The sequence below is a fragment of the Equus przewalskii genome, chromosome 27, assembly GCF_037783145.1.
Source record: "Equus przewalskii isolate Varuska chromosome 27, EquPr2, whole genome shotgun sequence".
Lineage (NCBI taxonomy): Eukaryota > Metazoa > Chordata > Mammalia > Perissodactyla > Equidae > Equus > Equus przewalskii.
Window position 1 is genome coordinate 37,878,384 of NC_091857.1, and position 27,372 is coordinate 37,905,755.

The 27,372-nt window shown below is 50.1% G+C and overlaps 1 protein-coding gene across 2 annotated transcripts in view; it reads left to right on the forward strand.

Annotated features, from left to right (window-relative positions):
• Positions 1-17,582, forward strand: part of UBASH3A (ubiquitin associated and SH3 domain containing A) — a 42,874-nt gene extending 25,292 nt beyond the window's left edge. The window contains exons 8-14 of one of the 2 annotated variants that reach the window (XM_008535292.2): positions 1,769-1,868; positions 4,613-4,735; positions 6,962-7,054; positions 11,146-11,290; positions 11,994-12,100; positions 15,681-15,787; positions 17,139-17,582. In XM_008535292.2, the coding sequence (XP_008533514.2) occupies positions 1,769-1,868; positions 4,613-4,735; positions 6,962-7,054; positions 11,146-11,290; positions 11,994-12,100; positions 15,681-15,787; positions 17,139-17,276 (813 nt within the window). In that variant the 3' untranslated portion in view covers positions 17,277-17,582. The remainder of the gene's footprint in view (positions 1-1,768; positions 1,869-4,612; positions 4,736-6,961; positions 7,055-11,145; positions 11,291-11,993; positions 12,101-15,680; positions 15,788-17,138) is intronic. The other variant, XM_008535293.2, reaches the window with a different exon arrangement.
• Positions 17,583-27,372: the final 9,790 nt, after the last annotated feature.

Genomic DNA, 27,372 nt, shown 5'->3' on the forward strand with positions numbered 1-27,372 from the left:
AAGGGCTGGAGGAAGCAGCCGGATGTGCAGACCCCCCAGCCTCCACCCTGATCACAGAATCAAATCGGAAACGGGATGGTCAGTAGCACGGGCCACCTTCAAGGGGTTCCCTCTTTTTTCTGGGGCTCCTGGAGGAAGGTTTGTGCTCCACACAGCTGTCGTGGTGGCCTCATGTTGGCTTGGCCATCAGCAGTGTGCTTGTCGCTCCCCACCTCTCTGGCCGTCCTTGGGTCCCGCTCACTCTCTCCATCCCTTTCCCAGGAGGTGTGCTCAGCGTTCCCCTCAAGGTCAAGCCCGGCCTCCTACAAGCCCTCACAGATGTAAAAGAGAGAGGCGAGCCCTAGCTCCCCTGGGGACCAACACCCACACTTAGGAGCCCTTCCTAAAAGGCACTGCACATCATTGGGTTACTTCCCCCAAACACCAGCCTCCCCCAGAACAGAGGTGGATGCGCCCCGCAATTGTGAGGCTCCAGGGCCGTCGGAGGCCCTGCCCGAAGCCAAGGACGAGTGCCCCAGAGAGATCTGCTGTTTCCCTGGCTGGAAGCTGCTACCCCGTCAATGCCTTTCTCTTGCCAAAAATAAAGTAAAATAAAATTCTATTTCCCCCTAGCACTCAGCCAAGCAGAGAATGGCCAGCATGGGAAAGAAGCAAGAGGTGTGGGTGAGGAGCTTCTCCCCTGGGGGCTCAGAGGCTGAACACACACTGGAGTGGTCCTGGAGGGCCCCTCGGAAGAGGACCAGTGCCAGCAACAGAAGAGACTTGATAAATAATAGATAGATGGATAGACAGATAGATGAAAGATAGATATAAAATCTATATATATATGTATGTTTTACATGTAGATAATATATACTATCTATTATGATATAATGTATGATATATGTATAGATATGTTCTAAGAAGTCACTATGGGGGCCTCCCTGGTGGCGTAGTGGTTAAGTTCGCGCACTCTACTTCAGCGGCCTGGGGTTCACTGGTTCGGATCCTGGGCGTGGACCTATGCACCACTTATCAAGCCATGTTGTGGCAGGCATCCCACATATAAAGTAGAGGAAGATGAGCACGGATGTTAGCTCAGGGCCCATCTTCCTCGCCAAAAAAAAAAAAAGAGAAGAGGTCACTATGGAGGGATGTTATGGTCTGAATGTCTGTGCTCCCCCCAGATTCATATGTTGAAATCCTGTCCAGTGTAATGGTTTCTGGAGGCGGGGCCTTCAGGAGGTGCTTAGGTCATGAGGGTGGAGCCCCCAGGAAGGGGATTAGTGCCCTTGTAAAAGGGACCCCACAGAGCTCCCTGGCCCGTGCTGCCATATGAGGACACAGTGAGAAGTCAGCCGGGGAGAGGGCCCTCACCTGACCGAGCTGGCACCCCGATCTCTGGCACCTGAGATTTGGCCTCCAGAACTGTGAGGAATAAACGTCTGCTGTTTATGAGCCCGCAGTCTGTGGAATTGTGTTACAGCAGCCTGAAGGGCTGAAAAACAGAGACGCTGCTGTGCTGTGGTGGGAGCATGCCTGTTGCTTTTCATTTCCTGTATGATGTTACAATACCTGGGAAATAAAAAGTTGCAGGAATTTGAAGAGATTTCCACCTGCAATTCCTCCTCTTCTTTCTTTGTAATGACTTTGGTAAAATGGGCTGTAGCTACTAAACAAGGAAGGGATTCCGTTTCTGGGCCAGCTCTTGGATGACTAGGAGAGACACTGTTTGAAGTCTAGTAACGTGGGTGTTGAACTGCACACGCCTTTCTTTCCACCGTCGCAGGCCACAATAGTGAGGAAAAGCGTGTTGGTGGTGCGGCACGGGGAGAGAGTGGACCAGATATTCGGGAAGTCGTGGCTGCAGCAGTGTTCCACGCCTGACGGTAGGTAACGTCCCGGCAGAATCTAAAGCAGAAATGAGACAGATCTAACAAATGAGATCACCTTCTCGACTTTCCTAGCCAGATCCCCCACGGCCCCGTTCTTTAGAATGACTAGGTGCAGGTTGTTTGTGTGGGATGGATGCTTGTTCCAGCTTCCCCCACAGGCATTACATGTATGCCGTTGAGCGTGTATGTGGTCTACAAGCATCTTACCTCCAACACCTTGTAGACGGTGGAGGAATGGCTGTCGAGAGTAAGCCAGTCTGCCGGTGGGACACACGCACGGTCCTGTTTACTCTAGCAGCACACGTACGGTCTTTGATGAGTGCAGCCAGCATTGACTTGAGAGCGAGTCACCCTGACCTGTGGTCTCTGAACCCTCGGCTGCTGGCATGTACCCCATCTCACCATCTCATCACTCTATCTCTCCAAGCTAATCTTCAGTGGTCATTTGCCTACAATGCTTGGCTCTCCTGCTCAACTGGAGGACGTATTTTTAAATATGAGTCTTGCTTACCCCTACATGACCCCTCTGGATGCCAAGAACTAAGGACAGTGCTTATAAATACAGCATGGCCTCAGGCCGGTCTCTGCACTGATGACCCATATCTGTATCAAGGCACATCCCCAAATGGAAAGGCCAGCGTGTCACAATTTTTAAGCCAGAGATAATTATATAAATGAAGGTATTGAATGAACAGAGTGATAAAATTCAATCACAGTAGCTGGGCTAGCCGAGCCCTTTTGGGATCCCACCAGGAGCCCAGCAAGCCAAGAAAGGAGAAATGAATAGGGAAAACAATTGGCAGATGACCAGCACACCCCAGAAAATTCTGCACAAATCACATCATGACCAAACTTATCTCCAGGAACCCACAGAATAATGCTATGGTTGTCTCCACAATGCAAAATCAGGCAGAGATACAAAGGCTTGAGAAAGAAACAATGCGACAACAGGTGGCCGTGAGGATGAATTGACTTTCAAACACACACTTATAAGAAACTTTCTTGTAATAGAACAATTATTGAAACCACAGATCGAAATGGCACACCATGTCAGTGTGCGCCTGGTAATACGGTTCAAGAACGACTAGAAAACAACCAACACCAAAAACAGTCATTGCACTTCATGGAGACAGAAAGAATTTCGGTCATGTAGACAAAAGACCGAGTCAGCCCTACAGGGGAAAATATTTTAAAGGCACTGGAGAGTCCCAGCTGAAAGGAAACTCCTGGTGGATCGTTTTATAAGGTAGAGAAGCCCTTGACAAAGTGAGTAGTCGCAGTCTAATTTGTCTGAATTTTGCATATTACATTGTTTAATCAATTACGATGGGGTATCTCGGGTGCTGCTGGCCTCTCCTATGATTCCAGTTTTCCTCCTCGTTTCTGCTCACTTCTGGCCCAAGTCCCCCTCAAAGGGCTCCTAACCTCTCGGCAGTGCTGGCCCAGGGCACCCCCTATGATGTGCAGACTGTACTCCCGTGGGAACCTAACCCTACCCTGTATGCTCGTCTTCCTCTGAGCTCTGATCTCTGCCTCTTGCAGTGACCACTGATAGTGTCAAAAGACCTAAACGGAATCGGTTAACGCTTTGAGAATCACAGACGCCTTTGAGAATATGACACAATTGATGGAAGTTCTCTCTGAAAAATAAAGAAATACCAGCTTCCCCAGAGAACACAGCATATACTCCGGCATTTAATAAAGGCCTTTAGAACTGATAGTTTAAATAAAGTCTCTGCCCATGGAAATTCCAGGAGAGGAGCTTTCGGAAAAATCTTGCATGGAACCTAAAAAACAAGGCATGCAAAAATAGCCAGCTGTCTCCCCGTGAGGTCTAGCCGGTCTCAGGAAGGCGGCTTGGCTGCTGGAACCTGTTGGGGGCCGGGAGACGTGGGGGTCCGTTGGGAGGATGTGAGGGCTTGGTGTGGGGTAGTGGCCTCTGCAGGGGTAATCAATAATCTGATAATGAGATCGGACCTACCACTTCTCCACCACTTCCTCTGAGCCAGGCTCTGGGTTCTGGGCTTTATCTCACTGAGTCACTGCAGTATCTCCATCATTTCCCCCTTTTCACTGATAAGGGAGATTAAGGCAGTTGCCTCTAATCTCACAACTAGTAGTTGGTGGTGCCAGGATTTGCACAGACTGTCAGATCTTAGAGCTCAAGGTCAAACTCAGAGTGAACCATGGTTCTTTGCAGCCTCTGGATGGGTGGGTGGGGGATCCCAATGAATCCACCTGATTTCCAGTCCGGCCTCAAGCAATTGACTGAACAATGCACAACGCAGGAGCCGCTCTGGCCGTAAGTATTCCGGCCCCCTTGGCAACAGGACACGCTTAAACCTGGAGGAATGGCTCGAATTTCACATAATTAATTAACACCAACTGGAGATTCTTATCAAGTTAAACTAAATGAGTAATGGAGACGCTTGGTTCTTAATCGGGAAAATTGTATGTATGAATCTTTGTGAGGGGTTACGAGAGAACGAAGAGGACCTCGTGATTCCTGGGGGTGAAACCTGAGTTTTCTGTATTTGAGGAAACATATGCACAGCAGAGCACCAATTTCACCTCCAAGTGAATCCACATCACAGAGCACAGTCGGGAAGAAAACACAGTTGACAACAGTTTAAATAACAACCATGCTTCTAAGTGGGTCTTGATCTCGGGAGTTCTGTGAGACGAATGTGTGCGAACTCGATAGAACCCTGAACACCTGGTCCTTATTTCTGCTTCAGGGAAATACTACCGGCCAGACCTCAACTTCCCTTGCAGCCTGCCCAGACGGAGCAATGGCATCAAAGACTTTGAAAACGATCCACCGTTATCGTCTTGTGGAATTTTCCAGTCCAGAATGGCAGGTATGTTTGAGGATCATTCCGGCAGAAATTGTAACCATAATCATAACAATGATTCCCACTAACGTGCGTGGAGACCTTGCTACATGCCTGTTGAGGTCAGTGTTAGCATTATTCCTGCTCTACTGATGAGGAAGCTGGGGCACAGAGAGGTTAAGTAAGCTGCCCAAAGTCACACAGCTAGTAGATGGAAGGGCGGAGATTTTATCCAGGAATCGACGGTTGGGAAAGTCAGGAGGACTGAAAGACAGGCATGGAAAGAACCAGAGAGGGGAGGAAAACTCAACAACCACTGTGGGCACGAAGGACAGCATTTAAATATTTAAAAACCACATCTTCTCTTTGATTTTATTTCAAAATCTGTCACTTTGGGCTTTTGCTTTATGTCTGGGCTTCTGGTTCCACGTGATTGAATTTTTAGAACAGAAGAAGCTTCTGAGTTCATCTGGAGTTCATTTTGTGAATTAAGAAACTCAAATCAAGAACCAGAAGGCCCATGGGCTTCCCAAGTCACACAGCTGGTTAACTGAAGGGATGCTCTGGAACCCAGAGCTCCTGGCTCCTCACCCAGTGGTGTGGGGTAAATGCTTTGTCACTGGCTCTCTGGGCAGGCTGGAGAAGCCCTGATTTCCAGCATTTGCTGATGTCCGTGGTGTAAATACTGTGTTCATACCATGGCTGGTTTCAAGCCACTGATTCAAGGTCACTGAACGTGGAGTTGGGAGAGGTGACACGGTGGGCCCTCCCACAGTTAGATGTGACCTGCTCCACACGGGCCTTCCTGGGCTCCCTCCTCTGCAGTGCATCGTAGCCCACGTGTGCACACACGTGTGTGCACGCTGGTACGTGTGCCCCTTGGGTAACGTACCTCTGCAGCTCTGTGTTTCATGCCTGAATCCTCATCTAGATGTTGGCATAGCTCTGTGTGTGTGTTTGGGAGTATCTGTGAAAGGGTATCTGTCCGGGCAATTGTTGGCCCCTGTGTGCATTCCCTGTGGCTGCCATAGCAAAGGGCCATAGATGGAGTGGCTAAATTGAGAGAGATTCATTTCTCACGGTTCTAGAAGGCTGAAGTCTGAGATCAAGGTGCCAGCAGGGTTGTTCCTTCTGAGGGCTGTGAGGGAAGGCTCTGTTCTGGGCCTCTCTCTCTGGCTCATAGATGGCTGTCTTGTCCCTGTGTCTTCATGTCATCTTCCCTCTGTATTGTCTCTGGGTCCAAATTTCCCCTTTTGTAAGGACACCAGTCAGATTGGAGCAGAGCCCACCCTAATGACCTCATCTTAGCGTGGTCACCACTGTGAAGACCCTACATCCAGAGAAGGTCACACGCTGAGTTAGTGGGAGTTGGGGCTCCAACATATGAATTTGGGGGCACAATTCAGCCCGTGACAGCATCCACGAAATCCTCACTGGCTGTGGTACCGTGTCGACTTTGTGCTGAAGAGATGGCCTTCTTTCCCAAAGATCAGGCCCTCTGATTTTGCAAGAGGACATGTGCTTTACAGGCCTGTCCTTCCATGAGCCTCGGGTAGTCTTGAGTTTCCCATCGCTGCAGAGCAAATTGCCATGAGCTGAAACTGGCACCCGCTTGTGGGCTCACAGTCCTGTAGGTCAGAAACACAGCACGGCTGGCTGGGTTCGCCACTCGGCGTCTCAAAGCCTGAAATTAAGGTGTCAGCTGGGCTTAGTTCCCATCTGGAGCAGCTTGGAAGCGGTTTCGATTTCTCCCCAAGGCAGTTGGGGGAATTCAGTTGTTTGTGGTTGTAGGACTGAAGTCTTCCTTTCCTTGCTGGCTGTCAGCAAGGAGCTGTTCTCAGTTCTTAGAGACCACCCACCTCCCCTGCCATGTCATCCCCTCCATCTTTGAAGCCAGCAATGGAGAATTTCTTGCATGTCAAGTCCCTCTACCTTTGAACCTCTCTGCCTTCTTTTCTGCGATCAGCCGGAGAAAATCTCTGCTTTTAATGGGCTCAGCTGAATGGGCCAGGCTCCAATAATCTGCGATAATCTCCCTCCTGCCATGTAACATAACATAGTCACAGGGGTGCTATCCCACTCTATTTGCAGCTTCCACCCACACTCAAGGGGATTATACAGGGTGTGTACACCAGGGGGTGGGAATCTTGGGGCCACTCAAGGTCCTGCCTACCACAGGTAAGCCGCCCATCGGAGAGGCCACTGTGGGAGGCTACAGTTATGACAAGGCCTTTTCCACCTGCTGTTTTCCAGGGGAAGCGCTCCTGGACAGCGGCATCAGAATCACCTCGGTCTTCGCCTCCCCAGCCCTCCGCTGCATACAGACAGCCAAACACATCCTGGAAGGTGGGTGAGAACTGCTCAGAGCTTCTCATGTTGCCTTGATCTCACGGTTTGTCTCCAAGGGGAGAGAAGTGAGCGGAGGGGAGAATGGGATGAGTGACGATGAATGCCACCTAAGTCATAAGACGGTGAGGAACCAGCCATCCAAGAGCCGTCAGCCTGTTAACATGTCTGGGATGCCAGGGTTGTAACTGACTGCCAGGCGCCTGTCATCACACTTTACCCCTGGCCTGCTTCTGCCATGCGTTTGGTTGGTTTTTTTGAACATCTGGAGAGGGGCATTCAGAAACCCAAAGAGCTGGGAACTTCTGTGGTCCCATAAAGTCCAAAATGCCGATTTCCCAGGACAAGGGGATCAGCTACTGGGAGCTGTCCAGCACCATCAAAGGCTGATGTGCGCTAGGAAGCCGCTGGCAGACCTCCTGCAGCGTCCACCTGCCAGAGAAGGGTAGCCCGTTCTGGAGGCCTCGGTTCTGCTTCCCCCTCTGCACCCCCGCCCTGCCCTCCTCGGGTGGGGAGGAGGCCACGTGATGCAGTTCACAGTGCGGGAGCACAGGCAGGTCCTCCACAAGGATAGGACGGAGGGCAGAGTACATGGGCACGCATGCAGCAGGTGGGCAAAAGTGGAGGACGGGGCTCGCCCAATTTTCTCAGAGTCGTAGGAAGTCAGGTCACGCTGAAAGTGAGGGGGGTGGCCTGCTGGACATTTGAGGAGCGCCGAAGGGACGAAATGCTCCTCAGGGAGAGGGGCCAGGCCGTGGGAAATTATAGGATGGCTGCTGGGCCTCACAAAGAGCCCACTTGAGTCAGTAGCTGGGCTGGGGGCTTTCCTCCAGACGTGGAGCTGGAGCAGCAGGTGGAGACCTGGATAAACCATGGACAGGTTTGAGAAGTGAGGACAAGGAAGTTCAAGAGGGCGTGAGGAACCGAGAGTGCACACCAGAGGGCGACGATGATTGATGGCAGATTTTAAGCTGGGTAAACTGGGGAGTTAGAGCCTGGGGGAGGTGAATGATAGAGAAAAAGGAGTTTTTATTCAGTGCAGTAAAACCCTGGAGGGACGGCTGGATGGTTGGAGTTAGAGGATGAGAGAGAGGAAGCTGCAAAGAAAGGAGGTCTGGTTGGAGACAGAGTCTGATGCCAAGCTTAGAGAAGGGGTGCAGCTGCTGGTAATGACAAGATCAAGTGAAGGGAAGGTGCCAACGAGGCAGGGAGGGAGGCACACTGAGGAGGGGCACAAGGAGCCAAGAGACTATTGCTTGGTGAGCCATCCTGCAGATAAAGGTGTCACCAGGCATCGTACCCGGAGTAACATCAGAGAGAGGACAGAGAGTGGGCGCTGAAATCTTCATGGGAGGAGCTGTTGAAATGATGGTGGATCAACGCAGCACATGTGCCACGACCGGCCCCTGTGTCTTCTCCTGTCTCCTATACTTCTATCAGAGAAGCTCTGGCACGGTGTGCTTCCCGTCCGAGCGTGCAGACAGGAGTCCCTCCCAGGAAGGGAACTGGTCCGTGCTCTGGACCTGCGCAGGCACTTGACGCAATCCGTTCCTTTCCTGTGTTCTCATGAACTTGCTGTTTCGTGGTCCAGTCTCTAAGTCGTGAGGGACAGAAATCCATTTTATCAGCAAAGAGTGTCCACAGTCCACCTTCCACGTACTTAAAACTCAGAGGCGGTGTCTGGGTATCTGCAGCCCCCAGCCATCCCTCATTTGTCATTTCTCACCAGAGCGTGACAGCAGACCCCAAGCCCCGCTGCTTGGGGTTTCAGGTCTCTAAGACTTAGAAATGCGGATTTGTTTCAGCTCACTGTAGAGGGCTGCGTGTTGATTACTGCTCCTCTGGGCTCTCAACAGATTGAGCCACATGCAGGCTAAAGTACAACGTCAGCTTTCCAAACAAACCAGCTGAGGGCCCAGGAACCCCCAAATGTGTGACTTCTAGTGTGGCACGTTGAGAGAGGTGGCCTGGCCCTGAAGCCAAAACAAAGCTTCCTAACACATCTCGTCCCCTCCCCACCAACACACGCATGCACACACGCACACATACACTGTCAAACATACACACACTCACACACACATACACCCCTTGGGGTTTCATTCAGCCGCAGAGTCGTAGGCTCTAGTGTTGGAGAGAGACCAGGAGAAGGAGCCTGTCACCCTGCTGCTTTTTCGAAGCAGTCACCCCCACCTGGGAAACACGGTCCCCAGGACGTCAGACTCCCCGTTTCTGCGTTCAGATCTGTAGGTCACCCCACCCCTCTCCTTTCATTCAGGAAGGAATAGAAATGAGAAGTGCCAAGACTGCCTTTTGCCAGAGGAGGGTGGGGAGAGGGGAAATGGCAGCACGAAGGCACAGGGTTCCCCTAATAACTGGGTAATCCCTTCCTGGCTGTGTTTGTTCTAAACTTTCCAATTTGAGGATAATTCTTAATAAATATAATGGAATAAAGCAAAATAGATCCGAAGGAATCTCATGCCTGGATTGCTTAGCACCAACGCATTTATAATTAATCAGATGTGAGCAAAGCAAGAACGCGTGGAAATATGGGATAGAAGGTGACCCACTGGCCCCTGACTTTCCCGTCTCCCCCGCTGCCTCAGCCCTTTATGGGGAACATTTAATGAGCTCACTGTGTTCTAACCCACCCTGAGGATGCTCCTTTTCCACTGACCTTCAAAACCACTAATTTCCATCTTTGGCTGGCTGCCTGCTGATGAGCTGGTGTGAAACCTTGTGGACCGCCTGTGTCCAGCCAGGTCAGCACTTGAATGTGGACGATCAAGTCGACATTCGAACCCAAGTTGAGGGTTCTTTTCTAAGGATGATCTTAATCTTCCTTTCCTACCCAACCTGTCTCACCATGGTATCAACACATGAATAAGAAGATAAGGAATATTCTTTTGGCCAGGCTTCCTAATAAAAGAATATGATTGAGAGCTTCAAAAACATTTTTTCATAACTTTATCCCTTTTTTGTCATCACTCATGTTTCTTCATTTTAACATTTTTGTTCCGATTTTTCGTAAATTTTTTGACTTTTATTATTTGAGTCCCTTGCATGAAAAATAAAAAGTTCTCCAAAATGTTTTGTGTTTTCTGACAATGATAATGTCAGTGTCTTTAACATGATCTCTCATTGACTTTTACTCTATATGCAGATGATGTTGATGATGATGATGAAGTCTGTTTAAAGAGCACAAATTTATAAATCCTGTGTTTATCCAGAAAAACAAGGATTCCCAGCCTTCTTCATAAGTCCTCAAACCTGACCCGCCCATTCTTCAGACTAACGTCTGAGACGCTAATAGGCTAACCTCTATCTCAATACCGTGTCAATGAATGTCCAGATGGACCATTTCCCAAAGTGTGACCCACACAACAGTGGCCACACGATGTCCTCAAAGGAAGAATGGCCAACCCCATTTGGGAAGCTCTCCAGCTGTTCCTTCACAGGACATGAGCCCTTCACAGGCTCTGGGGAGAGCTCAGGAGCCTGGTTAGCCCAGTTTAACTCTCTTTTCTAGACTTGCTTGTTAAAGGACCCCACCGTCTGGACCCAGAATACACTTGGGGAACTGGCTGTATTTCCAGCATTTGAGTTTGACTGTACTTTCTCCATTTCAGATAAAAACATTAAGATTTTTCCTCCCACTCTAAAAGAGATGGCCTTAGATTTTGGGTCTTTTAGTCAAGGTATGAAAGGCTTGGGAAGGGTGAGTTGTGAGGAGTTAGAATGTCCCAGAAGATGGCCCCCTTCCAGCCTTCTCCTTTTGCTCAGTCTGGTACCAGTGTTTATCAGAATGGCGCTTCAGTGCGACCAACACGCTCCTCGATTGGCTGCATCTTTCCCACGGATCACTGGATCAGCCAGGTCTTTTTACGAGCGCTCGCCTTCTTGACCCGAGGCTGAGCCCCCAGCGTTTTTGTCTCGGAAATAGCATAATTGTGCTTAATCACAGAACAGTATTTGCCAAGAAAAAAAAATCACATTTTTTGAAAGATACTATTTAGACCTAGGGAGAGGTTTATTTACATAAAGCCAAAATGGCCTGAAGATGATAAACGCTTGTATTCTGTTGTTGAATCCAGAACTCAAACTGGAGAAGAGAATTAAAATAAGAGTGGAACCCGGAATCTTCGAATGGACGAAGTGGGAGGCCGGCAAAGCAGCCCCGACCCTCATGAGCCTGGAGGAGCTGAGAGAGGCGAATTTCAACGTCAGCATGGATTACAGGTATGCCGCCTCACGTCGTCTCCTGCTGGGGCTAAGTTCTCGTTCAGGAAAAATTATTTCGACACTTGTTAAAGATGGTAAGAACGACTTTATCCAGGAAGGAGCACTGCAGTGGGGGTTTGCAGTAGGGGAGAGAGAAAGGACTCGGCTCCACATATAATAGGGACCAGTGGGGATTTTTAGCGGAGGAGCAGGGTTGGGGTGGGAGGATGGAAAAGTCCTAAGAGAGAAGGGTAATTCTTGCTGGACTGACCTAACAGGATTCTTGCTGAAGGCAGGCCGAGGTGGCCAGACATCCCCAGCCGGTGGGGGAGGATGCAGAGTTTACTCAGCTATTGAGGGCGTAGAGTTCTAGCTAAACCGACTTAGCAGGATTCTTACAAAAACTGACTCTACGAGGCCGGACGCTGAAGCCCAAAGGTCGGGCTAGATGAGAAGAGGGTTCGGGGGAGCCTGGCTAGAGTTTGGTCAAGGAGAGAATCTTTGTCATTCTCGCTCCATGGCTGACTCTTGGCCATCACAAAACCCGTCCGGTGTTCAGTAAGAATGCACGCTGGAGATTGAACGTCAGCCCTTTGCCAGTGTTGAGCACAAAACTGGAGCCTCGCTGTGGAGGCCTGGAGGCAGAGCCATCTTGGAGAATGTTCCCTTCTCCAGATGACCACAGGTGAGCAGTTGAACATTCCCCTCTCTCTCCCTTTAGGCCTGTGTTGCCCCTCGCCTCCCTCATGCCGGCCGAGAGCTATGATGAGTATGTTGACAGATGTGCCATGAGCATGGAACGGATAGTCAGCATCTGTCCAGAGGACGGTAAGTGCCTCCACTGTCCTCGGGTGTGAGCAGCCCCCGGGGCTGGGATCTTACCTTTGGGATGGAAACTGGCCGATCTTGCAAACCTAGTGATGCCTCAACCTCCCCCACCCACACTCCCCAGCCAACAGAGTGTTTGATGACTGCCTGTATGGTAGCGAGGCACATAGACACACACTCCCCCACTGTCCAGGTCCTGGCCCCCACTCCTCGGACTGAGAGCCGATGGGACCCAGGACAACAGGGTCAACACAAACCACCTGAACTGCTTCCTGAAAAAAAAAGAAAAATGTCTGTTCATATTTTCTGCCCATTTTTTGATCAGTTTGGTTTTTTGTTGTTGAGTTGTATGAGTTCTTTATGTATTTTGGAAATTGACCACTTGTCAGATACATGATTTGCAAATATTTCTCCCAGTTGGTCGGTTGTCTTTTCCTTTTGTGGATGATTTCCTTTGCTGTGCAGAAGCTTTCTAGTCTGGTGTAGATGTGAACAGACGTTTTTCCAAAGAAAATCTACAGATGGCCAACGGACACCTGAAAAGTCATCACTAATTATTGGGGAAATGCAAATCAAAACTACAATGAGATATCCTCTCACACCTGTCAGAATGGCTATAATTAATAAGACAAGAAGTAACAAGTGTGAGAGAAGATGTGGAAAAAGGGAAGCCCTCACAGACTGCTGGTGGGAATGTAGCCTCTACGGAAAATGGTATGAAGATTTCTCAAAAAATTAAAAATGGAAATACCATATGATCCAGTTATACCACTACTGGGTATTTATCCAGAGAACATGAAACCAATAATTCAAAAAGATATATGCACCCCTATGTTCATTGTAGCATTATTCACAATAGCCAAGACTTGGAAGCAGCTCAAGTGCCCATCAACAGATGAATGGATAAAGAAGATGTGGTATATATACACAATGGAATACTACTCAGCCAGAAAAAAAACAAAATTGTACCATTTGCAACAAGATGGATGGACCTTGAGGGTATTATGCTGAGTGAAATAAGTCAGATAGAGAAAGACAAATATCGTATAATTTCACTCATATGTGGAAGATAAACAAACACATAGATACAGAGAACAGATTGGTGATTACCAGAAGGGAAGGGGATGGGGGAAAGGCGACAGGGATAAAGGGGCATACATGTGGGTAACATATAAAAACTAGACTATTAGTGGTGAACACGATGCAGTCTATGCAGAAGCTGAAATGTAATAACGTACACACGAAACTACACAATGTTATAAGCAAATAAAATTTGTCAAAACTCAAAAAAAAAATAAGAGACCAAGAACAGAACAACCAAACACCACGTCATGTTTGAATGAAAATGGGAATAAAACATCGATATAAGTAGATGGTTGAGACCACTTGAGAAATCTGGATAAGGAATTTAAATATGGAATCTGAATGTGGAAATATGTAAGGAACTTGGTTACTTTTCTTAGTGTGATAATGGCATGGTGGTTTTCTAAGGAAGAAAAGTCCTTCCTCTTTGGAGACGCAAACTGAGGACTATTCTGTGAGCGGGCGTGATGTTGAGATACACTTTAGAATAACACTGCAGGCAGAGGGGGCTGGGCAGGGGAGAGATGCTGCCCGATGGGCGGAGCTCGAGATGGGTCCACGGGGATCATCAGACCCTTCTTGGTGTGTATTTGAAAATGTCCTGTAAAACGTTCAAATCAAGCCTATAAAAATTTAAGCTAGCAAGTGTGTATTGAACGTCAGTGATGTGTCAAGCACCAAATAAAACACCACGGGAAAACCTAAGTGAAGAAGACACACGCTGTACCCTCAAGGAGTCTGAATATTGTTGGAGGAAACGGCACAGACGTCTGGAATATTAGAAGTATTTAATAAGACAGAGCAGAGTCTCAAAGAGTTGATTAGAGACCCCCAGGCCCGCTGCCCCCATCTGTGTTCTTTCCATCTCTCATCCTGGAGAGGCTCGAGGATGGAGAACTCTGCACGGGAGGAACTTGGGGAGGAGCTGAGCATCAGGGGGACACGCTCCAAGACATCCTCCAGGAAGAGACCCCAAACCTTGCCATATCCAGCGCCCCAAACAAAACCGGCCACCCGGCTGGTTTACATGGCTGGTTTTGACTGACGGGCGCCCTGAGGAGCGTACTTTTGGAAACCATGCCTCAGTGGCGTCTGATTAATTACCAGACTGACATTACTCACGGTTATTGCCACAGGATGTCAGAGAACAGAAAGTGAAATTAGAGCCTTCGCTGCTCTTTCGGGGCCCCACCCCAGCCTGCCCCTCTCTGGAATATCCCATTTCAGGCATCCACCTTGGGCTGAATATCAGCGTCCATGGATGATCCTCCCTTCCAAGGACCTCTCCCCGGTCCCCAGGTCTCCCAGAACGTGGGTGTAGACCATTGCTTCATTGATGCTGTTGTGCACACCGTCTCATGCCTCTCACTGCAGGGAACGCTGGTCGGCCATCCGTGGTTGTGGTGCACGTGGCTGAGCTCTCGGGATGCAGCACTTGACCTGTAGAATGAGTCCTATTTGGAAGGCAAAGGATTCCCCAGGAGGAGGAGACCATGAGCAGGCAGGAAGGCCAGACATGTGACAACAGTGAAAAATCCGAAATACCCCTGGGCAGGAGGGTAACAGCTAACACCTCCCGCTCCCCCAACTTGGGTGGGCCCTTCACACACTTTGTGAAATCCTCACCTTCCTGCAATGGCTGAAATATCACCTCCATTTATACCGTGTGAGTTTGAAGCTCAGAGGGGCTCAGAGGCCTCTGTGCCCAGGTCACCCCACTCAAGAGCACAGGCCCAGAACAGCATCCTGGCAACTGCACCAGGATTTTGGAAGCCAAAGCTATGAGTATGAAATGAACAGGAACTAACACAGGGAAAGTGGATCAAGACTGAGGTCCAGGCGTCACATTGGAGAATTGATGGTCACGTTAGGAGGAGCATGAATGGATGCTCTGTGTCGGCCGTAGCTTTCAAAGGAAGCTCTCTGTTCTGATTCTCTCCTCCAGGAAGAGTGGGTGGGTCCCGTCCCAGGCACCTTCCTGACTCGCCAGTGGGTCTAACTCCCCCCAGTTCTGCTTCGTCCCGGTCTTGGCTCCCGGGTCATGTCACCTGAGGGAGACTCACTCAGCCCGGACTCTGGATCTCTCAGGTGACATGAGAGCCATCAGCAGGCTCATCGTGATCAACTGGCTGATAAGCTAATGGATGAGGCTTGGGTGGCAGCCACCACAGCATCCCATAGTAGGGCGGTGGCTCTGATCACAGCTGGCGGCTCAGGTCACCGCCCAGCCCCATCTCTGAAGTTCGCGGGCAGGTGCTGCCACCCCCAGACCCTGCATGGGATGTGATGGGCTCTGAAGAGTGACATACAGATGAGAGGGGGAACTGTGAGTCTTAGTAAGCTGGTACCCACCACACCTGCTTCCCGCCCCCACCCCGGCTCTCTTGAGGCGATGGGGCACCACAGTGTGGTTCTAGCGATGACTTTGGGGACCCCCGGCCTAATAAAAGGCACTCTCTGTACCTGCGTTGACCTGAGTTTCTTTTTCCTGCCGTAGGTGTCATCCTAATCGTGGGCCACGGCTCGGCACTGGACTCCTGCACGCGCCCGCTCCTGGGGCTGCCCCCGCGGGACTGCGGAGACTTCGCACAGCTGGTGAGGAAGGTACGTGCCCGCCCCTTTCTCTAGGACCACAAAGTCAAGCACCCCAAGGATGCAGGGTCATCGCACGCCCTTCTCAGAACAAAAACAAGTGTCCAGCCGACCCAGGACAGCAGGGACCCACCTGTCCCCTGAGAACGTGCCACCTGCTCGTGAGCAAAGGGCAGCCTTGGGCTGGGGGCTAATGGGAGAAGTTTGTCATCCTCATTATCATTATGGCAACGTTGGCCATTTGTTGCCAAGATAACATAAAAAACAAGACATGGGGCTTTTTTACAATCAGCTCACACAATTCCTTACAACTCCAGTAGTTACACAAACGGTCCATAAGCGATTTGCGGAAGAAGAGAAAGGACAAGTGCTGGGCTGGCCAGCTCTGGGGCCCTAGGGGGGTTAGGATTAGAAACAACTGTCCTCTCCAAAGTGCCCCCAAGGTGGTATTTCCCAATTATGGCCCAGATGTTCCCGAGCACGCTGCGTTCCTGGGCCACCAGTGGACCATCATCCAAACACGTGGCTCAAGCCCCTACAGGTCACCCTGGGAAATGTCCATATAGATTTCTGGGGGGACTCTCCTCGTCGGCCCCAGTGCCACCTGCTCCCTAAGCGTTCTCCTCCTGCACCTGTCACCATGTCTCCTGTCCCTGCACCCCTTCCCACACCCCCGGGCTCTGCGGGGGGACCCCATCACCCACACAGACAGCAGCGCTGCACACGCCAGACGCTGACTGAGAACTGCACGTTGAATCCTGCTCTTGGTGACCGAACCCCCACCCCTGCCCAACGCTTCACCTCCTCTCTCGAGATGCCAGCCTCGAACTTCCTTGAACCAAGGAATTTCTAGACATTAAAAAGAGAGAGCTGAAAAGGAAAGCAGACCACGTTTAAAAAAAAAAAAGCCTTAAAAGCAAAGATCTACTCCAACACATTCATTTTACAGCTGAAGGAATTGGGGTCTAAAGTTTCACTCTGTACTTTTTTCTTGGGTCTGAAAACTCAATCCCTGTGATTCTTTTGTGATGCTAAATTCGAGAATGGAAGCCGCTCTGCGGGCAGCAGGGCAGACGCTGACGTTTGGGCAGGAGAAGTCTTTGCAGTGGGGCCAACTACCCTTCGGACCTAGCACCCCCAGTTGTGACAAACAATAACGTGCAGACATTTCCCGTTGTCCCAAGGACGGGGGAAGCCGTCCCCACTGAGAATTGCTGTGTCAGGTGTTAGGGCTACGATGCCAGTGTGGGCACATTGTGCACACCTCCAAGACATAGGAACACCTGTCGGTTGGCTTTATAACGAGACTGCAATCTGACTGACCTGCTATATAATACTAATGAGGGATTTGACTCTGTTCCAGATCCCTTCTCTGGGTATGTGCTTCTGCGAAGAAAATAAAGAGGAAGGAAAATGGGAGTTGGTGAACCCTCCCGTGAAGACGCTGACCCATGGCTCAAACTCAGCGTTTAACTGGAGGAACTGGATCCTGGGCAACTGAGAGCCCCTGTATGTTTTCATAATTTCATGACGAAGTTATGAAACCCTCCGCAGAGGCCGTAAGACACCGTCACTTTGAAGGTATCTTCGTCTCGCCTGATATGATCTGTAGAAGCACAAAATGCACTTTCAGATTCCAGAACGTTTGCCATCGATTTCGTCTTTGTAACTGCGGATTCTTGCCCTGCAAGCTCAGCTGCGAGGATGCCACCTTGGAACATGTGTATCTGCCACGTGGCTTGCAGGGGAGTGAAGAGCTGTGACTCTAATTTCCAGGAATTAAAGACCCACCATATACACACCAAAAGAATACATGCACTTTATTTTCTATGTTCTTATTGTCACGTTCCCAACCGTTTTTCCTTTTTCTGTTTCAATCACTCTTTGGCTATGTCCACACAGGCCAAAAGAAGTGGAATATTCCATAGAATGGAACCAGAAAACCATCTACCAGATAGAAACCGGGGAACCACTCCTTGGTGTCCACAGCCCGGGTGTTAGTGTCCTGTTGGTCTGTAACAGATGACCATAAACAGAGTGGCCATTAAAAACCACACAAAACGTAAACACACTCACACAAATTTGTTCTGTTGCAGTTCTGGAGTCAGAAGTTCTAAAATGGGTCAGCTTCCTTCCGGAAGCCTGGGGAGCATCCTTTTCCTTGCCTTTTCCAGCTTTTAGACGCACCCGCATTCCTTGCCTTGTAGCATCTTCCTCCATCTTCAAAGACAGCCATGTCTCATCTTCAAATCTCTCTGTCCCTCTGCTTCCACCTTCGTGTGGCCTTCTGCTTCTGAGCCTCCTGTTTCCCTTTTCTAAAGACCCCGTGATGACACTGGGCCTACCCGATAATCCAGGATAACCACCCCATCTGAAGATCCTTAACTTAACCCGTCTGCAAAGCCCTTTTATCGTGTCGAGGAACGTATTCTCCGTCTAAGGATTAGGATGTGGCCGTCTCGGGGGCCACTCTTCAGCCCACCACGTCCCCACACATCAGAGCTGATTAAACAGTCGCCCCAGGGGAGGATTTGAGACATCCCCTTGGTGCGGGTCCTTTTTAGCTTCTCCTTTTCTTCCTTTTGATCAAATGGAGGGGGAGGTGGGCTTTGCAAATGGGGTGGGGGGGGAGTGGCTCCTGCCCTGACCAAGAGGAGAGAGAAACCAGAGAGGAACCCGAAGCTCAGTGAAGTCGGCCCGAGATGGTGTAAATCCCGTGCCGCCTCTGACTTTAAGAAGTCGGTCCCAGTGGTGGATGGAGGGCTCCCCAATGGCGTCCTCCCACCCCTACGGCCACACCTGTTCCCACGGCCAATGCGGTCACTGCCTTACACTGAAGCCCACCACGGCGCGGTAGGACTTGTCTGGCCTCTCTTCTTTCCCACCCCCGTTCCAGTTCCCATATTGTGCCACTCTCACAGCTCGGGACGGGGGCTGATCTGTAACCGGCCTTTTACAGAGCAATCACAGAGGCTGGCAGACAGTCCCAGCACTTCCCCTCAGTGTCCTGGGAGCAAAGGATCGAGGGGACTCTTGTGGAACAGAGATGGTGGACCCGGAACCCTGAGAGAGGACCAACCACGTCATTGAAAACACACCACGAGGCCATGCCTGACAAAAGGCACCTCACTTTATCGGTCCAACTCCATCTCCTGAGAGAAACAGAAATGTGTCTGTCCTTGTTGTCCTGTGCTCATGACATAGTCTTTCTCTCTCCAAATATAAAGAGGTTTAAAGCTGACACAGCAACCGAGAGAGAGCACAGCCCACCCACAGCCTCTTCCTACATCGGTCTATGTCACAATGAAATCTTTAGGGAGGTAATCCTGCATGCATCCCGACAGGCACTCACCAGAAAACAACCATCCAGTGGGACTGGGGACGGCAGCACCTCCCACGGGCACAGCGCCCTGCCCCTGAGCAAGCAGACGACTTCTTCTTTCTCTTCAGCAAAGATGTGGTCAGTAGGGGACCTCCCTCTTTTTTCTCTCCTGGATAGCCTGGTGCCACACCGACCTTATTAACTGTGAGGATGATGAAAAACTTGACAAATCCAGCAAATGGAGTTTAAGGAGTGGTCACCTCTTTGGGGTAGTCCACCAGAAGTCCGGATTCACCCTCTAGGGGTGAGGCTTCTGGGTCTGATGCCCCTGGGTAGTGAGGAGACAGATAAGGACCCTCCTCCTTGCTAGGCTACTGATGGAGGTCTGCAAGGGACCACGAGATAGATCTGAGTCTCAGATCTCGAGAGCAAGTGTGTAAGAGACACCATTTTCCTTATATTCTATGATTCTTGTTCTGGCCAGACCCCCATGCAGCTGCAATGGCAGAAATGCCCAGTTCACTCATTTTGAGCTTCTTTAATGAACCTCGTTACAAGGACAGCATCCCGGGGAACAGAATTGTGCTGGAGAAGGGCAGAGATGGAAACACCTTACGGAAGATTATCGTTATTTACTGTAAGTTTTCAACTCTGTGAACTAATAAGAAACCAATAAAGAAGGAAAGAAAGATCCCCGAGGAAACTCCTCACTCCTCTTTCCTGTTCCTGTGCAGATCCTGGGGCATTTATAAGCCTAGGCTGACCCCTGCTGACGTCATCCTGAAGTGGATGTCCAGGTACCACGGGCTCCCACCGCCAGCTGGCCACCCACATCTTCTCTTTGATTTCCTCACCTGTGGGTTTGAAAAAATAAACCTGCAAAGGAACGCTCCCCCGTGTTTTGCTTGCCTCCCCCTGACATGGCGGACGTCAATGTTGCTTATGAGCCTGTGGCAGGATGACTGCCTCGCATTCTTCCCACCCTGTACTTAGCTCTTTCTGAAGCTGGAAGGTGGTAAAAAGGAGGAGGAGGAGAGGGTCTCCAGGCTGGGCAGCAAAGGAACTGAGGAGCCTGAGTGGCGCCTGGTCTCAGACCACAGCCTCTGACGGGGAAGGCTTGGTGACAGGTTTGGGGCCACTGATCCCTGGCAAAGACTCTGCTCTGTTTATCTGGGAAGAAAGAGCCGTCGCAGTTGTCCACTGAAGCAAATCTTATTTTAGAACCAAATTTGAGGTATTTTGGGTATGGGTCATGTTGGTGAATTTTATGGGCTGAACTGTGTCCCCCCCAAAATTCATACACTGGAGTCCTGACGCCCAGCACCCCAGGATGTGGCCTTATTTGGAGATAGTCTTTAAAGAGATGATCAAGGTGAAATGAGGTCCTTAGGGTGGGTCCTACTCCAGTCTGACTGGTGTCCTTATAAGAAGAGGAGATGAGGACACAGACACACACAGAGGGACGGCCAGATGAGGACGCAGGGAGAAGACAGCGTCTACACTCCAAGGAGAGAGGCCTCGGAGGAACCAAACCCGCCGACAGCTGGATCTCGGACTTCTGGCCTCCAGGCTTTGAGAGAATAAATTTCTGTTGATTACGTCACCCAGTCTGTGGTACCTTGGCACGGCAGCCACAGGACACCAAGACAGTGCATGACAAACACTGATATAAACACCAAGAAATGTACCCCTTTGAAGGGCTGAATATTGGCCAGGTCGTGCAGCTCAGCACAAGACACCTAATAAATGTCGCCATCAACTGAGCCTGTTAAAAGTGCCCACATCCACACACTACCTCTCCTGACATTTTTCTTTACTTGTTTTCAAACAGTAAACGTGAAACTCAGACTCTCCGCATGCAGGTTTGTGTGAGGAGTACAGGCAAGAACCAGGGGCCCAGACATCCTTCAGCTCCCAGCCCTGAGGAAGAAAGAGGGCTGCTGACAGGTGCCGCCAGACTCCCCAGCTCCTATCTCCCGCCCCCAGGTATATCCGGGAGTCCCTGGGGGAGCTCACAGGTGCTGAAGAAGGAGTCTGTCGGCACAGCTGCCAAGCTTCCTCGCTGAGCCCACTGCCCTTCTCTGTCCCTCGCTGGAGAGGCCTCAGGTGGCTTTGCCAACCTGCCATCTGGAGGAAGGCCAGGCACCCACCTGGGGTCACCACCCAGTGCTCCCATCGCCTCTAGTGCTCCCAACACAGAGCAAGGGTGGGGCGTCTTCTCCACTCTGAGCCACCTTGTCACCTGGTCTCGGGGGCTCACAAAGTCCTGCACACAGCCATAACTGCTCCCTCCTCCTTCAGGCCCCAGATCAGTCCGAGGAGCTGTGGAGGGCGGAGGTGGGGAACACAGGCACCCATTTCCACCCGCACTCAGAGCCCCTCTGCCTCCAGCCCCCCCCCACTGAAAGCCTGTCGTCAGCATTTGCACACGCCGAGACCACAATCAGGAATCCCAAGAAGATCAACCAAAATCCTAGTACACAAGAAGGGAATTCAGCAAGGTGGCTGAGCTCAAAGACAAAGTTCTGCCGTCAGTAGCTTTTGTTTCTGCCGACACCACTGAGATGTGATGGGGGAAATGTCCCCTTTATAGGACAATGGCAACAAAGCACAAAACATCTCGGAAGACACTTACAAGAACCTTCCTATACCATCAAGGGGCACAGAAAGAGGCTGGAATGGGTGGAAAGGCGAGCCCTGGCCTTGAATGGAAACAGTCAACGGCACACGGATGCCAGTCTCCCTAAATTAGTCCGCAGAGGGATCACGATCTCATTAAAATCACAAAAAGGATATTTCAGGGAGACATGAATGGATTCTAACATTCATGTGGAAAAACAAACATTCAGGAGTGACTAACAAAATCCTAAAAGAGCAATGGGATTATAACCTGTTAGAGAGCCGCAGTCATGCAACCAGCCAGGTGGTACCACTGGATTTCAGACAGGGATCGAAGATGTAAACGGTAAGGCCAGTCTGGCCCTGAAACATCTGGGCATTGACGCATGGGAAAAGTGGAGGATGGGATGACTGGGAGAGTCGGAGGATTATGGCAATGGTGTGGGGACACCATCTGGGGAAAAAAAGGTTGGAATCATTGCACACACACACAAAAAGGAATCAAAGATGTAAACATGAAAAATGAAATTATGAAACTACTAGAAGACGCCATGTGAGAATTTCAATTGTCTTAGAGTGGGGGTAAGGCCTTTGTAAGTGTGACACAAAAATCCAGACCTATAAATGGAAAAACAGATAAATTCAACTAAAAATGTCAGTTTTTTAAAAGCATCATAAAGAAAATTAAAAAGTAAAAGTTAAGCTGGAAAAGCTATGTGCCACTCCTTCCCCCAGTCCAGCCTGCCTCCTCCAGGAAGCTCTCCTGGCTGGCTGTCCAGCCCCCCGAGGCTGATTCCCCCTGAACTCCCAGGGCAGGCGTGTCTGCAGGACCCCGGTGCTGTTAGTCATGCGCTGCCTTGTTCTGCCATTTGCTGTCACTTGTTTGTGTAGACATTGCTTCTTTCAATGGGTTGCAGCAGTGACCATGTGCCAAGGTCACTGGAAGCCCCGGGAGCTGGGCAGGAAGTGGCACTGGGTAAGATCTGTTATGGTGATTCCCCTGTGAACCTGCTCCATTCTGTGGTCCAGGGTTTCTCAACCACGGCATTCTTGACATTTGGGGGTGGGTAATACTTTGCTGGGGGGGGCTGTCCTGTGCATTGTGGGACATTTAGCAGCATCCTTGGCCTGGACCCAAGATGCCAGCAGTTTCCCTCCTTGACAGTAATAATAACCAAAATGTCTCCAGACACTGCCAAGTGTGCCTGGGAAGTCTCCTCCGGGCCCCATTGCCTCAACCACACTAGAAAGACACACACTTCCACCAAAGGAGACACAGCCAGCACACTCTGCGCACTGAGAGTAAAGTTCGCAGCGGGAAGAGGGAGTCAAACTGTCAAGCTGAACTTGATTTGTAGAAATGTAACGGGTTTTACAGGACGCTCCATCGCAGAGCGTAATAGGCATCCAGCTGTGTCGAAAGGTCTTGGCAAGTTGCCGCAGAAAATTTTGCAGAATCATGAGCTTTTCATCCCTGTTTGGTTCCAAGTAAATGCCACTTCCAGCTGTTGAGTACCATTTGATCCTGGGACTGGAGCCCACAAAAATAAACAAAGAATCAGCACACACACACAATCTTCTTAGTGAAGCCTGCAAGCAAAGAGGTTCTCCATGAAGTCCTTCAGAAAGGAAAATCTTGGGGCCGGACCCGTGGCCGAGTGGTTAAGTTCTCGCCCTCGGCTTCGGCAGCCCAGGGTTTCACTGGTTCGGATCCTGGGTGTGGACCCAGCACCACTCATCAGGCCATGCTTAGGCGGCGTCCCATATAGCAGAACCAGAAGGACCTACAGCTAGAATATACAACTATGTACTGGGGGGCTTTGGGGAGAAGAAGAAGAAGAAGGGAAAAAAAGAAGATTGGCAACAGATGTTAGCTCAGGTGCCAATCTTTAAAATAAAGATAATCTGGAAATGTCTGATTTCTCCTTCTCCAAAAGTGTATTTCTTTCAACTGTTAACTCACTGTGTTTCGTCGTGTCCCATCCGTAATGAGATGAAAATCTGTTAACATGACAAGCCAAAGTATTTTCCAAAGAAGGTACAGCACAAAAGCAACGTCAATCCCAGAGGAGAAACGCCCGTGCGCGTGCGCGAGCCGGCGGCCCTCAGACCCTCCCCCAGGACGCCTCCCAGAAGGCAGCAGGGTTTATTTCAGAGATTTAGTTTTGGAAAATTACAGGTTTTATTTTCCCTCCGTGATCCGTTGGACCACTTTCCTCCCCTTGCTCTAGGTCCTGGTAGAAAGGGCTGACTCTGTGCCCCGGCTCACTGCAGCATTATCAAAAATCAGGGGAACCCAGAGCTTGTTATCTGGAGAAACGTAACCAGCCTTTGGGGAAAGGCAGGGAAACCCGAAGAAGTCACTTACCATCTTGCTCCTCAAACGTGTGGCCCGATGGGCATCTCCTGGGAGCTTATAAGAAATGCGGAGTCTTGGGCTCCTCCCCAACTTGCTGGGTCAGAAACTGCATTTTAGCACAGCTCGCGGGGGATTTGCATGCACATGAACACGGAGAAGGGCCAGTGGCCTTGAAGTAAATATATAAAGCCATGTGCACAAGGAGACGCAGAAGAACAAAGCAGAGAGGGAACAGTGATGATGAGGACACCGTTTTGTTTTAGAAATTTGCTGGCATCCCCAGACCCTGACCTCGGAGATCATAGCTGCTGTCTCTAACATCTGCCCAACTCTTCCCCTTGCGTCATTTATTCCTTAAGATAAGTGAACTCGTATTTTTACCACGAGAGGGAAATTGTTCCTCAGCCCTAAGACCTCACGGGAAGCCCCAGGGTTTATGTGAAACAAAGACGGGGCGTCTTCTACATGAGCGGCCCTGCCCACCGCCCAGGAGGTAGAAACTCAGACTGGGGCCCTGCCCTGGAGAAGGTCCCGCTGTGTGCAGACGAATGGGACGGTGAGTGATGAGACACACTGGGGCAGGCGGGGGTCTAGGGAGCCCCGAAGAGACCCCCTCACCCAATCAAGGCTGGCTTTCATCTCCCACCCCTGCTGGCTGTTACGTGAATGTCACCCCAGTTGCGTCCTCCAACACTGCAGCCCAGCCCCACGGAGAGGGAGGCCCAAGCAGGTACAGGAAGATAACCAATGACAAGACCTGGGAGAAAACACTCACTCGGTCATGAGCCAGCGATCAAAGGAACCTCAAAAAGAGAGTCCCCCCAAACAACTCCAGTGGACTGGGTACAGCTGGTACATCCTGGGGGGTTCTTAAGAAAGAAAAAGCTGCCAACTATTCCTTGTTCAGACCAGACTGGTCCTCTGCTCGGGTTGCAAATCCCACCTGGTCCTGGGCCCAGCTGGGTGGATGCATCCACATGCCAGGAGCAGTGGGGACCATTTGTGGTACCCGACAATCGCCTTCTTGGGCTAACAAGGCCTGTAGAGGCTAATTAAGAACATGCTGGAAATTGTGAGCTAGGTGGGTGGATGAACTGGGCCACGGCTGCTCAGAGGCTGGATCACTCACCCCAGGCTCTCATCCCATGATGATCCGTGTCACCAATCCTCCTGCCCAGGCAGGCCCAGAGGAGGAAGGGAGAAAGGCAGAGCCGGGCCAGTCGGGCTGTGAACTCGGCTGGTGAGTACCTAAGTGGTTTTGCTATCTTGATGCTTCTCTATTTTCCATTGCATCTGGCACACATAGAACACAGACCAGGACACGGTGTCGGGGAAACCTCTGTGGGCTATGTGTAGTCATGATTAGGGTGGGTGACGCACCTGCCTAAGGGGGCCTTCAAACCACCTGAAGTAGCCAGATCGGGTCATTGTGGTCATCGAGGTGAAGAGTTGCTAAAAAGAGCACATGTTTTAAAGTCAGAAAACTCTGAGTTAAGCCCAGACTCTAACACTCACCTGCTTTGTGACCTGGGCTAACTGTTCTAATTCTCTAAACCTCTGTTTTCTCGTCTATAAAACAGACGTACATTTGTACCTTTTTCACGGGATTTTTGGTAAGGTGAGGCTTAGCCAACACTGTTTATGTAAAGTCTGTAAAGTGCCTAGAACACAGTAATCTCAGTTTGGGTTGGCAGCTCTGCCATTCTTTATGTCCTAGCTTGGATTACCAAGAAAATCAGCCAAGTTTTTTCTAGACTCTCCCCCCCACCTCGGCCCCTGTGAGCACAGACGGGAAGGCTTCAGTAGACATCTCCATGGAGTATTACTTCCTGTGAAGGGAGAAGGCGACAGGACCCGGAACTTGAGAAAATCAATTAAAATCAATTTTTCTATGCACTTGGATGTAAAAGAGTTAGATACAAAAAGGTAGAATAGTAATTTTGTTGTAATCACAAATTCAGAGTACTTTAGAAGAGAAAAGCAATTCAAAAAATGGTTCCTGAGAGGAGCCAGATGCCAAATAATAGTAGCTTTTACAGAATGCTTTATTATTTTCTCAATTCATTTTCTACTCTTTCATCCTATCCCTTAACACTTCCCGAGATAGGAAGAACAGGTAACAGCAGCTCAGTATTACACACGGAGTAAGTGAGAAGACGCGGCCCCCTGCGGCACGCACCTTCTAAGTGATGGAGTCCAGGTGGGGAGAGGTGGGCTTGGTTTCAGAGGAGAAAATATAAACCTGTGTCAAAAGTGAAATTGGATCCTAGAAGTAACTGTTAGGGGACTTGTCTTCTCGCCATACACAACTAGAAAACTGCATAAAAATACATGAAACAAAGCTTTTTGAGACATTGGACAAGAGGCAACCCAAGACTGTGATATTGAAAGAAAGAAACAAATGAAATGAGCCATGAGTGTTGCAACTTTCTACCTAGAAGTAATTTCCAGCCACAGCGCAGGGAGAAGAAACATAAAGAGTCTGGAGATCTTGCGAGTTGAGGAGACAAAAATTGAAGTTTGTGGAGAGTGAGGCAGCTGAAAATTGCAGGATGGGGTCCCCAAGAGGAGTCATGAAGACAGAGAGGTTTAGAAATCTGCAGGAAGGGTCCCTTGAGAATCCAGCTGAGTAGCATGAAACTCCTGCAGACCAGGTGAAGAATGGCCACAGAGCTGCGAGCAGAACACTCCCCAGGACTTCACACATGCCATGAAGCATTTAAGTTCCCATCAGCCGGAGTGGGGAGATCTCACTGGAGAAATAAGGTGTTCAATAGAGATGGAGAAAAACCGAGAAGGTATCAGCTACAGTCCAATCAGGAGACACAAACCACCCAGTAATTTGAACAGCAAAGTTTAATATAAAGAATTATTAACTATAGCAGGTGGGTAACTATCAAGACGTGAAGAGGACTCTTGGTGGCTGAGGGAGAATACCCAAGAGGGGATAGTCTTGGAAAGAGGGCTTCCTCCCCACAGCTGGGATTCAGACCTCATTGGAGGTGATATTTGCAGACCACGGGATGGCAAAGAATGTCACTGGGTGGGGCACGCCAGAGCTGGTCCACAGTAACCATGGAAACAGGGGACATCCAGGTGCACCCACCCCTTCCTCTTCAATCCCACTTCCACACATTTCCCTTCCCTCTGTGCTTTCGGGTTATTTCCGCAGCACATATGTTCGCCGGAACGTTGGAGGGACAGGACGTGAGTTAGCCATTCCGTGCTGCTTCCAGCTACCCACCCCCACACCTGCCCAAACCCAGCTCCAAACAGTGTTTTGATCACAGTCCCTGT